This window comes from Electrona antarctica, assembly GCF_951216825.1.
Source record: "Electrona antarctica genome assembly, chromosome: 9".
NCBI lineage: Eukaryota > Metazoa > Chordata > Actinopteri > Myctophiformes > Myctophidae > Electrona > Electrona antarctica.
Window position 1 is genome coordinate 29,050,304 of NC_136790.1, and position 12,924 is coordinate 29,063,227.

The window sequence follows — 12,924 nt, forward strand, 5'->3', positions numbered from 1 at the left end:
AATAAAGTATATCAGTTGATTGTGTACACACAAATATTTGGAGAGTATAAAGAGACTATAGAATAGGCTTTTATTTGTTTGCAAATTAGATTGTAGCTTCCATTTATGACACTTATGTTGTCTATATTTAACAATGTCAGGGTCTCCAACATATCACACTGTCACAAATGCCATATCACCACAATTGTATGAGTAGTATATGGTAAAATATCTTAATTAACTGCAGTTTATCTGACTCAATACAAACTAAAATGTAACAAAAAAATATGATGAATGTAAAATGTATTCTTAAATTACATGCATTGTGGGGTACCAATGATCTGCGATCCTATTCCCAGAGGTCGGACTGAGCAATATATTGATATCTCTGGGATTTTGGATATCACAATATGGCGTGTGTGGTCACTGTGGTGTAGCCCAATGTTATGCTTTCAAAATCTTTCAAAAATAGCAGATATTGCTGACCTTTCCACTTGTAGGTCAGCTAGACAAAAAAATTGAACAATTTCGCTATTTGGACATAAATATTGTGATATTCTATTTTATCAAACTCGGGTGTGTATCGCCAAGGACCCATGGGTAAAAGCAATTATAGCAGTAGGCTATACAGTATAACAGTATGTTATATTCTCTATATACTCACAGTTCTAGTTGTTTTCTTACATTTTTTTCAAAATCTTGTAAAATATACATTTCTTATAATAAATATTTTGCCGGCTTAGAATTAATGTGATGCTATCTTAATGAATGTGCCATCTTGGCCACATTTCAATTCAACACACAGATCGTTTTAGACAGAAATAGCGAATCAATCTACAATTGAACAAACCTTTATTTATGGACAATCATTCCATACTATAACAAGGGGGTATGCAAATTGCAAACATACATATACACACATGAATAGTGGTTTGAATCAGATCTAACTCTCTAAGGCAGACGCTCACAGCAGGTAATTTAACTAATTACAAAAACAACACTTTTTTTTAACTTGTCATTTCACAGACACGAAGCTTCACTTTTACTTTGGATCATTAGAATACACTCATTAGAATACATTATTTACAAACAGATTTTATTTACATTGGCAAAGCCGTAGAGGAAACTGAAAGCTTTATCTACATTCTGAGTGCTTGACAGTTGAACAATGCTCCATCCTCAATATGGGAGCCTGTGTTAGTTATCTTTTAATGCTCAGTCTGCAGGGAACGCCAAGTATAGTTATCACATCCAACACCCGTTTTATTTTTACACCTGAGCCAGAAAAAAGTACAGACCGCAACAAAAATAAGAGAAGGTAATCTCAGTTTGGGATATTACATACAGATAAGAGAGGGAAAGGCTATCATCAGTGGCATAACCAGCTCCCATGTAACTACTACATACAGACCACAAAGACTGTAATTTTATCACCTTCTGCTGGCTTCAGTTCAGTGTTATGAGTTGTCAAATCAAAGTCGTTCTCATGTTTATTTTGTGTCTGATCTCAGCACTGAAAAAAAACTTTTGACACAATCTCAAAACACATCCTTCCAGTTTGTGCTTTGAAATGTCAGCTCTGTACAGTTTACCAAAATACTCATGGCAGGCAGTACTACCCTCACAGCTAATTTATACTGCATCAAACTACAAAAAGGACATTAACCACAATAACCCTGGCATCCCTATTTTGGCTATGTCTTTATAGGCAAAATCTTTCAAAAGAAATTGAAAAGGTAAAAAATTAAAACAATCAAATGTTCAAAATAGCAGATCTACAAGCTCACAACACATCACATTGCAACTTGTGAGCTTATAGCTATTTTCACAATTTGTTGTAGAGCAGAGTGTATAGGGCTTAAGTTCGGTTTTATTATGTTGACGCATTTTGTGTTTTTTTTTAAATACATTTTTGTCATATGATCGGTCACTAGACAAAGTATAAATTAGCCCTTATGCCATGAAATTAACATTAGGAGACTGTGACAGCCAGGATGCTATCATTACAAGCACTAACAACGTCACTGGCAAGCATATGAATAAGACATAATAAATTTGTCATACTCATTTAAAAAATGTCTGTACATTGTCTGTACAAGGCTGTATCTTTTACCCCTCACACACAAACACACTTGTATGAAACCAGACAACCAGAGAAAAAGCCAAGCATCAACATTCTATTAGTAGATATAAATAAGGCTGCACTCTTTGTTGACTGCATTCTATCAGATACAGTTTCCTTGACCATGTTGTGAACATGTCAGAATCTTTACACAACGGTTTGCAAATTAAATTGTAGCACTGTATTCAGTGAGTATAACATAGAAGTCATTTTTACATGCTGCTTAAAAAAAACTAGTCATTAAGGAACTGTAGTCTGATTAGAGTTGCCATGAGTCGTCTCTGGCAAATCCATCCATCACTGTGGATTTGGTATCAAAAAAGTACAATACCATTAAGGTGATGGGTATTGACCGACAATATGAAAGCAGGACTGCCCATTGGTTCAATGTCCAAACGATTGTACAACATGGTTAGACAAGGACATCTTGTCTTCATGTGGGTCCCACTTCTGTTGTCTCACCCTAAACATTTCCAGTGTGCTTTTGAAAGAGACCAAGTACATGTGTATGACTAGAAGTCCTTTGAACCTGTGGAACTGTATAGACACTGGAACGGATCCAGGAAATAAGTTAGGCCTCTGTGTGAACTGATCCGTCTACACAACCCCCTCTATGAAACTGGTGTCCAGGTGGACAATGAGCATTCTGAGAAAGGACATCTCCTTGCGTGTGTTCTCGAAGATGATCCGTGGGTCATCAGATTGACAGCGGAGGCAGTTGGGCGCCATCACCATAGCAAGGTTGTTGACGTCCATCTTCGTGACAGACACATTGGCAGGCTGAGCAAACACCTAGAATGTGTAGAGGAAGAGAATGAGCAGTGAGTTAAGAGACACCAAATGACCTTTGAGCTAAACTGTCTGGGTTATGTTCAGTTTGCCCAGGCATGCAAACAGACCGAAGCTGGAAAAGAAGCCCTGAAAAATGGCAATGAATGGAAATGACCATACTACACCATTCTATTTCTATGCAATGCACATTATGTTCCCACTTCCCATCATGGACTATACTAGAAAACATTTCTGTTGCATTCAGCAACATTCCAGTGGGTTGGTTACCTGCAGAAAGTGAATGAAGTAGCACAGCACCAGCCTGTTGAGCTCAGGCAGAGATTGCACCACGGCGATGGCTTCCACCGGGTCGTCATAGTTGCTGACACACTGAAGGTAGAAGTTCATGGGGATGAGAGGCTCCTCCAGCTCTCGGTACCACAGCTTCATCAGCGAGGCTGAATGAGAAACATAGGCCGTTAACACACCCATCATCTTTCCCCTTTTTATTTGTACTGTGTAACCTTAAATCCCCTATATCCCTTAAACTAAAACCTAACCACACCTAAATACTTAACCTTAATATTTTCATAATTGTATCCATAACCTTTTTAATATGTATACGTTATTATTATTATTATAATTTTTTCTCTCTCTCCTCCATTTCCATCTTGTTTTAATCATCATGCCATTTCCCAATCCCCCTCATGTCTATTATTCCTACAGTCACTGTCACAGTCCATAGGCTGCAAACCAATTTCCCGCAAGGGACAATAAAGCTAACCTTGAACCCTTGAACCCCCCCCCCCCACACACACACACACACACACACACACAAACACACGTTCAACTTATAGAAGCGGTTAGAGTCTCACCAGGAACATTGGGGTCTGACAGGTTCTCTGGGATCCTCCACTGGTCCACTTGCAGCTTCAATGCATTCACTTCATCAATGTCTCCAGGCACCCTGAGGATCATACAGTACATAGTTACAGTACATGCGTTGGCCAGAAGGGGGAACCCTACTCCCAGTTTTCCAAATGATCCACTCAACGATTTGCAAGTCTATGAATTCATGCCCACCCAACCAGTGTTGTTTTTGTTGACTGAAACTAAAACTAAAAATGTTCGTCAACTGCCCTTTTTCACTGAGGAAAACAAAATAAAAATGAGCTACGATGACTAAAACTATGACTAAATATACTGACAATTTTGTCAACAAATAAAAACTAGATAAAAACTAAGCTATGATGACTAAAACTAAATATAATGACAATTTCGTCAACAAATAAAAACTATACTAAAATGCCAGGGAGGGACTAGTGGACAAGAGTAGAACAATAAAGAGAATTTAATGTTTGTTTTACATCACCATTACATCACCTAATCAACATGAGTTAGACTTTAATATATCGCCCCTCACTTCACAAATTCACAAATTTTTATTTTGTTGTATCTAATGCATCAACTTTTCTTTTTGGCGTGTTTATCCATGAATGTGGATATGTACATCCATCCATCCATCTTCAACCGTCTGGTTACATGGGCAACAGCTCCACCAAAGAGCTCCAGCACAATGAAACATACACATAGTACATTTAGCCAGAAGCTTATGTTTCATACATAGAAAATGTCAAAACCTACTGTGTAATGAAAGGTAGAAAAGAAAAGCAGCACACCTTGGCCCAAAATGGTTGAAAATCTGTCAACATGTTACAATGTTTATTCATGCAGGCCTCGACGCGTCATCATGCATCGCGTTTTCGTTCAAAGGAAGTAATTAATTATGGACTTTTGATATAGATTGGATATGCTCTAAAAGTGTGAAAAACATATTTTTCACTGGACAGCAATTATGTATCCATTTAACCCAGTGGGAGTGAGTCATTATATTAAGTTTTCCATCATGCTCGCTTGAAGCACAATTAGGTAATTGTGCTCCTATTCAGGCACACCATTTAAATGGCTTGGCTGAATGCTTCTGAAAGTTCTTCTGATTGTAATTCTACTTTGTCAATGTTCAAGTATGTTATTTCAGTATATGGACTGCTGAGCTTAATAACAGCCCTGAAATTCAGAGCACCTGATTGCACCTCTTGAATTGTTAAACGGTGACCCCAAGTTACAAGAATCAGTTGAGAATCATCTGACGAAACCACATCAGAGTAGTTGAACTGGACATTGTTCTATAACTAGAACAATGTTGTCTTGTTAGTCTATAGGCTACTAGCCTGGTAAACCAACCACCCTGTAAGTAGGCTACTGCATGGGTTCAGTTGGTTGAACTGGACATTGGTTCAATCATTTGGTGTTGTCTTGTTGTACTGGGATCAGTAGTTAAACAGGATGCAAGCGTCGATATTTCTGTGACTGGTTATGGTTCCAAATACATTTGCAGATTGGAACATGTTCCATTCTTGGATGTATTTCTTACAATTGTGTTTTTTATCAAAAGGATGACAGAAAATGCTATGTGAAATATATTTTTTAGATTAGATGGAAAAAAGTAAAGGGCTAAAATAATTGTCAGACTAAAACTAGACTAAAATGTCAACAGTTTTTGTTGATCAAAACTAGACAAATACATTTACGGATTATTGGACTAAGATTAAGACTAAAATGCTCGATTTTTAGTCGACTAAAACGTGACTAAATAAAAATAGGATGAGTTCGACTAAATACTATAAAAACTAACACCGGTGATTGAAACTGGACTAAGACTGAGACTAAATTTAAAAATAGCCGACAAAAACAACACTGCACCCAACAGGGTCCAAATGTGCTTGGTGTCTTTGGAAATATACTGTTCCCTTGTTGGTTTGGTTTGTTATTTGCATCCAAAACAACAACAGAATAAAGTAAAACAACACTGTTCAGGCACATATCCAACTGGGAGTTAAAGTTTCACACAAATAAGATGTTTGATGAACAGAGACGGGTAAAAAAAGAAAGTAAATCTCCCAGAATTAAAGGAACTTATAGAACTCTTTGTGTCACGTTCACGTGAAGACACAAGCAATGCAAAGCTTGTGTTTTCATGTGCTTGTAAACCTGAGCTAAACCTCATTATGAAGCATCAAATTAAACACCACTAGTTTCCGTAGTAAAGTGGGGGTCATATGTTTGTTCTGCTGTCCATCCTTAATATTGCAAACAGGGGATGCAGGGGCAACCTACATTAAACCATACTTAGCCACCCAGGACCACCCACACCTACATACACACATAGGCCTTTAAGCCGTATACATACTATGTGTCACCGTACACACCCCTAACTCAGACTCACACGAGTCGTGTCATGGCATGTTAGCCGACAGGAGTATTGTTCAGCTCACCTGAAGATGCCCTCCGTCTGGGCTCCGCCCAGCGCTAGGACGTACTGAGAAAGCTGCACCTGCACCCAGGGCAGTTTTCTGTCTGGGAACAACTCGCTCTGCCGCTCCATCACCTCCTCCAGGGAACTGCCGAACAGCGAGGGAGTCACGATGGCCCGTCTGCTGTGGTCTATCTCCTCCAAGGTCGGCTTACGGAGACCCTAAGGGTGGTGAGGAGAGGGAACGATTAGCACCTCTGTCTGCCGGGGGGGGGGTACTATGATACTAATCATAGTTGTGTCTATGGCTGCCTGCGATCTATGATTATGTCTGGAAGGCAATATGACTGTGCCTATGTTTAGGTCTCACCTGTGACTTTGTCAGCTTACCTGTAATTATATGTCTGCCTATGACTGTGTGCTACAGTACATGAATAAGTATGAGTTGACTGATTTTGCAAATAAAAGCTACCTATTTGCTCTACTATGCCATATTATATATATACTGTATATTTCATATGACTCACCTTTTTTCCTCCAGTTATTGCAACTTTCTGTAGTTTCCGATAGCAGAACTTGGCATATGTGCTGATAGGCAGGCCTGTTAGGAGACAGGAAAACCAACAATGAAACCCCAAGAAACAGCACTCGCATTCCTGCCATTGATTCGTCACATAATCCAAAACCGGTCCATATGAGAACCTGACATTAAAGAACATATAAACTAATGAATGGGTGTGCTTCCCCTCCCAAGCAGTGGCAGGCAGGCCAGTGGTAATTGGAGAGACAAATGTGGATGGTGTGATTCTGACATATGGGGGATTAGAACAGGCTCGTTGAAACTGTAAGGCTGGAGAAAGATTTACTCCAGTACAACAAAGGTTTTACAGGCAGGAGCCGGCCTACACATCCTGTTCTCAGGTGATTCATCAGACGTATAGGTCATCAGAGGAAATGAGGAACACAGTGCTGCTGCCTTCTACTACCTGTCTTATGTAGCCTACTTTACGCCTGGCTCAATCTATTTCTGAGACGTGCCACATCAGAGGAATGACATTCTTTTTTTGGAGGTGGCACATGCTTCCATGAGACCTCACAACACACAACACAACAGCAGCTAAGTCCGCCATCACCGGAGAATTAAACTTGAATTTCAAACGCCTCCGTTTGTAAAAAAAAAAAGGGTGAACAGGAAATCACAATTTACCGGTCACCATCTACACTCACAAAAGGAAATCGTCCCCATTCCTCATTTCCGTGGAAACTCAAGTTTACACCAAACACCGGTTTCTCCACTTCCTCTGTACAGTCTGTTCAATTACACCCACGGGGTCCCAGTTTTGTCTCAGGTACCTGAACCAGTGCCAGATGGAACGCCACGTGCTGGGGTGAAAAAAAAAAGTAAAAAGAGAGGGAAAAATCTCTTTTCCGGAATGTTCCCCTGTGCCAAAGCCCCCAGATTTATAGCAAACAGGTGACTCATGCATGTTTGCAACTGTTGTTAGTGTGACCAAGTTCTACTATAATTACATCTAATTAAAGAGATCATACCAATCATTTGCCCATGATCTGGAAGATTTACTTTCCCAGGCGTCCCAAGTCTCCCAACACAGAGGTTGTGTTCGTTTGCTGTGAAGAAAGCAAATGTGGCGAGAGCCCCATTCTTTCCTCATGCCACAGTGACAATAGCACTGAACACTCATGGTGGTCTTCGTTTACATGTTGTATGATGGCTGTAGTACCATGAAAACAACGATGATAACCACAAAGAAAAACGAAAGCCAAGGAGAGATTGGCTCTTTTTAAGAGTTTGAGTACAGTTTGCTGCAACAGGCTGGGAACGTGAGGACACCTGTTTAACGATGAAACACAACGCCTACTGTAGGATGAGCCGATGACGTCTGTCTCAACATGGTTATTGTTTTTGTCTCTGAGCCTAGACGATGACACTTGTGTTAAGTAAGTCCCATTGTTTACCGAGCACCCCCCCAAAACACACACACACACACACCCTGAGCCCAAAGGAGTCGAGACTCGAAGCCCATTCCGTTGTCAGGCCCGGTACTGACAACATGCCTCCAGTTCCCACACACACGACTCCCACCCTTTCTACTCACAGCTGCTCCATACTGTGGTCAGATGCACCGCACTGCATTCCAACTCTTCTATCCATCAGGCAGACAGCAGCTCTCATTATACTGTTTGCGTGGATGGCCTGCATGGACTTTTCTTTTTTGTTCTTCTGGTGGTTAGCCTTCATCGAGAGCAATAATAGCCCGTTTCCCTGAAGACATGATTCTTCTCTCACTAAAGACATTTGGAGTTAGTCAGCTACTTCTGGAGGAGGCTCTCTTTTTTTGGAGCTGTTCTGCATGTATGACCTCGTCTGATTCATCGATGTGACAATCTGTGGGACCACCGTTCTGATGACAGCTACAAGATAACTGGGTTCCTCTCTGGCGACATCATCAGAGCTGGTCATGTGGCCTGCCCTAATGAGAGCATGTGCCAGTGAGTAGGCTTCTTTTAAATGGGTGACTGCCATGCTATGTGGGAATGCTAAATGAGGCCGCTAGAATGACTCACTGAGCAGTTCATTGTGTCTATAGGGCCACTCTGAAATTTTCAACCTCCATATTTTCTTCCTTTCTTTCTGTGAAAACCATCCATTGTGTCTACAAGGGAAGCCAGTGCACAGCGTTTCATGTACTCAGCACAGTGCAAAACGCTCAATCCCACTTCAGAGTGTTCGCCCTACAGGGAGCATAAATCGTTATGATTTCTATCTCTTGCAGATCCAAGATAGCCTTTCTTCTTTTTGAGCGTAGAGGACATTGTTGGGCTCTCATTCACAGCAGTTCCATTCCAACCCCCTCAAACCCAAGGGACACACTGAATACCTAAACTTATTTAGTTCTTTATTATTATTTCTCCATTATGTTGATTTGCAAATTCTCCTTCAACAATGACCTACATGGTCATCTACAAGTGGAGTCGCCATATACTTTTTTTCACCTGATAATGACGAGTGTAACACACAATTTCTCCTTGCTAACAGGTCCAGCACAACCAGCCAGTAGGAGTCACTAGAGCTGCGACAAAGACAAACTCCCTTGCTGGCTTCCCACTCATGAACACCGGATATGTCAGCCTATCTCCATCTACCAATCATCTGGAGACATGGATGGCTTGGATTTGACTATATCTGCAATGTTAGAGCTTTGTGTTTGTGTGTATCCCATAGCGATGATTTGATTAGCTGAGCAAAGTGTGTACCCCATTTGGGGATAAAAAGTGAGGACATAAAAGTGAGGACGCCAATTGTGATTGGCCGGAATGTGATGATGATAAGAGTGGCCCACACTTCACACAAGTGTGATTTTTATATAGGCCTATCCAAATTGTTACCACCCACCTCTACCCACATCAAGTTATCTCAGCCAGCAAACTTAGGGAGGGGAAGCAAAAGACCCAGTTATTTACCCTCTTCCTCCTCTGTATTCTGCTTTCGCTTCTTTCTGGACTTTGAGTTCTTCTTCAGCTTCAGCTCCTGCTGTTCCAATATGAACTGAGTCACTATAAAACAGAAAAGAGAACAGACATTAATTCAAGTTCAGAGTCCAGCTGATAAGCACAAGGCCCAATTACATTCACCAGACTCAACATAAACAATGAGTTAATTTGATGTTATGCCCATACGTAAGTTAGAATATTATTAGATTAGAATTCCATTAGCAAACAGGAAAACATTAGAGAAAATGGCAGAAATTAGTTTAAAAATTAAAGACTTCCATCAATCAACTCAAGTCACAGGTGGCGAAATGAGATGATGAGAAACACAGAGGGAGGGACGGAAAAAGAGAAAGGTGACCCACCCTGTTGCTCAGTCTGAGACTCACATTTCTTGTCGCTGGAGGGGTCTGTGTGTCTCTGTATGTACCCCTCCAGGTAGCATCTGAACTTGGGCGACGGGGCAAAGAAGGCCAGGCTGACGGCCATGAGCTCCCAGCCGGCTGCCAGGCTCCTGGGGCTGGTGTTTCCCGTGGTCTGCCGGACCAGCTGGATGTACAGTTCGTCCCTCAGCCCCGGCATGTCCCAGCACTTGGTGACAATGAGCAGGGCACAGTGGCGACGGTCCAGCCGCGAGGGCCGGTCCCCCATGTAGGCCTGCACCAGTTTAAACATCTCACACGCCTCCTTCCGAATGGCGCGGTTGCTGGTGACAAGCATGGGTTTCTTGATGGAGCCGCGGTTCCACGATAGCATGTTGGCGATGGAGACCCGGCGGCGGAACAAGCCCTGCGTGTGCATGTTGAGATGCTTGCTGGCCCAGTCCTCCATGCCCATTTCTGGTGGCGGGGGCTGCCGTAGGGTGGCATAGGAGAGCTGGTAGGCAGAGCCTGCTGCTCTGACTCCATCTTCGGCGGCTGCCTCGCGGTTGTCATGGGCGACGGGCCGGTGTGGGCCCAGTGAGGCCGTCCGCCCGTCTACCATGCCTTTCTTCCTGCTCTCCAACTGAGCCTGCAGCTCTAGGGTGCCCACCTGCAGGATGAAGAGGAGAGATGGACAAGAGAGTAAGTAAGGGAGAACAGGAGTTAGGCAAACAGTAGTTGAGGAGGAAGAGGGGACATAGACAGTGCAGCAGATGTATAAACTGTGTGAGTGCAGCTGTAGTATCTGTTGTGTGACGGCAGGTGCTGGGCTGCCTTTCTCCTGCTCAACTTTCTCCTTTCTCCGGCTCCTGCAGTGCTAGGCCTCAGGGGGGGGCGATTGAAACAGGATCTGAACATTAATTTCTTAAAACTGGAAAAGACCCTGGCCTCTGAGGAACAACATACCAGTTCTGCCTCCTCTTCAACACTATACTGTGGTCAAGTCTCACACGAGTCCTCTCTGTGATCCCTACTTTGGGGCTTTATGGCCATAAGGAACCCCAAGAAAGCCAGCGGTTCAGATACCCTCTGCAAACAGCCAGGAACAACACACACTGGAGCCAAATCAAAGCTCAAAATTCATAAAACACGACACATTGTAGTATCTTTTGAATAAGACTATGACGTTATGCAGACTCGGTGAGTGCCAGACATGCTGGACTTTAGATTTAGGGTTTCTCCGTTAAATGGAGCAGATCACTGCGGCTTGGCATGGTTTCGGCAGTGGTTTCTATACGCTTGTATGGAGTTGATGGGTCTTAAATAGGTGGCAGGGGTCAAATCCAGAAGACCAACTGCAACCACGGGAGGTTTTAACTAGCTACAGACTAGAGACATTAAACATACGACTTATTTTCCTAATATTCTTTTCACTCTTTCCATTACCCTTTTATACTGATAGCTTACAGATGCACCAAAAAAGAGTGGTGACTTAGCTGTGCAATAAGTTAGTAACACCAAAATGGCAGTTATCCAGAAGGCCCTAAAATGTAAAATATCCCCACTGAGTTGTAATTGCTTTTTGTCTCCACCAGGCCGAAGGCATGGGGAGAGAGTATGTTTTGCACTCCGTCCGTGTGTGTGTGTGTCCGTGTGTCCGTGTGTCCTTCCGTCCGTCCGTTACCAGCTAATCTCCGGCACCGTTAACCCGGTCGATGCCAAACTTTGCACACACACTCCCTGGATGCCAACGATGAACCTCTGCCCCACATTTTCCAGAACGGCATGTTATAGCGCCACCATGAGGCAGCTTTTCACATGTTTTACCTAAAAATGCACCGATCTGCGTGAAACGTTGCATGCACACTCCCTAGAGGCCAAGGACAAACCGTTGACCTGCATTTTCCGCATCTGCCTTTTATAGCGCCACCAGGAGGCCAACTTTTGTACAACACATTTTTTGATATTACTCCTCCAGATTCTGGCCAAAAATCTCACAAATCGTTACACACTATCTCTATGGTCATGTGCTCAAGTCGGATCTGTCCGATATTTCATATTCCATCCTAATTGGCTATAATTAGCTTTCACAGTTTGCAAGATTGCCCCGTTTTGAACAAAAGCCTCAAATCATGAACGCAGCATGCAATTTACGTGAAATCTTTCACACATTTTCTTACTAGGCTGAGGAATATATCCCACCCTTTTCACATTGGCCTGTTATAGCGCCACCAACAGGTTGATTTTTGCAAAACACATTTTTGGAACAAAATGCCTCAAAAACATGTTTATATTAATCCTAAACATTTTGCCAAACATCTCACACAGTCCTATCCTCCTGGTGGAGACCTGTGCCCAGAAGGGCACTTTTTCTAGTTTGTATTAAGTCTTTGTGTTTCAATTTTAAGCCTCATGAAGAAATGAAGGTGCTAAACATTAAGAAATGTATAGAATAACATTCCACACAGTCATAGACGGAAAGCCTGTGTGTGTGTGTGTGTGTGTGTGCGTGCGTGCGTGCGTGCGTGCGTGCGTGCGTGCATGCGTGCGTGCGTGCGTGCGTGCGTGCGTGCGTGTGTGTGTGTGTGTGTGCGCGTGCGTGCGTGTCTGTTGTGTAAGCATATGTGCGTGTGTCATGACGATAGAACAGCAGGTATGAAGAACATTCCAGGACAGGCTTAGAGGGGTCAGTCAGAGCTCTTTGGCCAGTGTCTAATATTGCTATAGTGGTGCCAATAACAAATCTTGGTACCAAGTTCCAACTCTCACTTCCCTTCCCTTCTCTCCATCAACAGCCAAACATGGGCCATATGGCCCACAGCAGCCTTCCTTCCTGAACAGGGGAAGCCATGTCCTGAATCTCTCTG

General features: G+C 42.6%; 1 protein-coding gene across 3 annotated transcripts in view; it reads right to left on the reverse strand.

The window, feature by feature from the left end:
- Window positions 1-814: 814 nt before the first annotated feature.
- The window catches only part of arhgap46a (Rho GTPase activating protein 46a), a 40,480-nt gene continuing 28,370 nt past the window's right edge, over window positions 815-12,924 (reverse strand). For 2 of the 3 annotated variants that reach the window (XM_079510944.1, XM_079510946.1), the window contains 7 exons: window positions 10,061-10,727; window positions 9,669-9,761; window positions 6,713-6,786; window positions 6,208-6,407; window positions 3,748-3,839; window positions 3,161-3,330; window positions 815-2,893 (listed from right to left, as the gene is read on the reverse strand). In XM_079510944.1, coding sequence (XP_079367070.1) covers window positions 2,699-2,893; window positions 3,161-3,330; window positions 3,748-3,839; window positions 6,208-6,407; window positions 6,713-6,786; window positions 9,669-9,761; window positions 10,061-10,727 — 1,491 coding nt within the window. In that variant the 3' untranslated portion in view covers window positions 815-2,698. The remainder of the gene's footprint in view (window positions 2,894-3,160; window positions 3,331-3,747; window positions 3,840-6,207; window positions 6,408-6,712; window positions 6,787-9,668; window positions 9,762-10,060; window positions 10,728-12,924) is intronic. The other variant, XM_079510945.1, reaches the window with a different exon arrangement.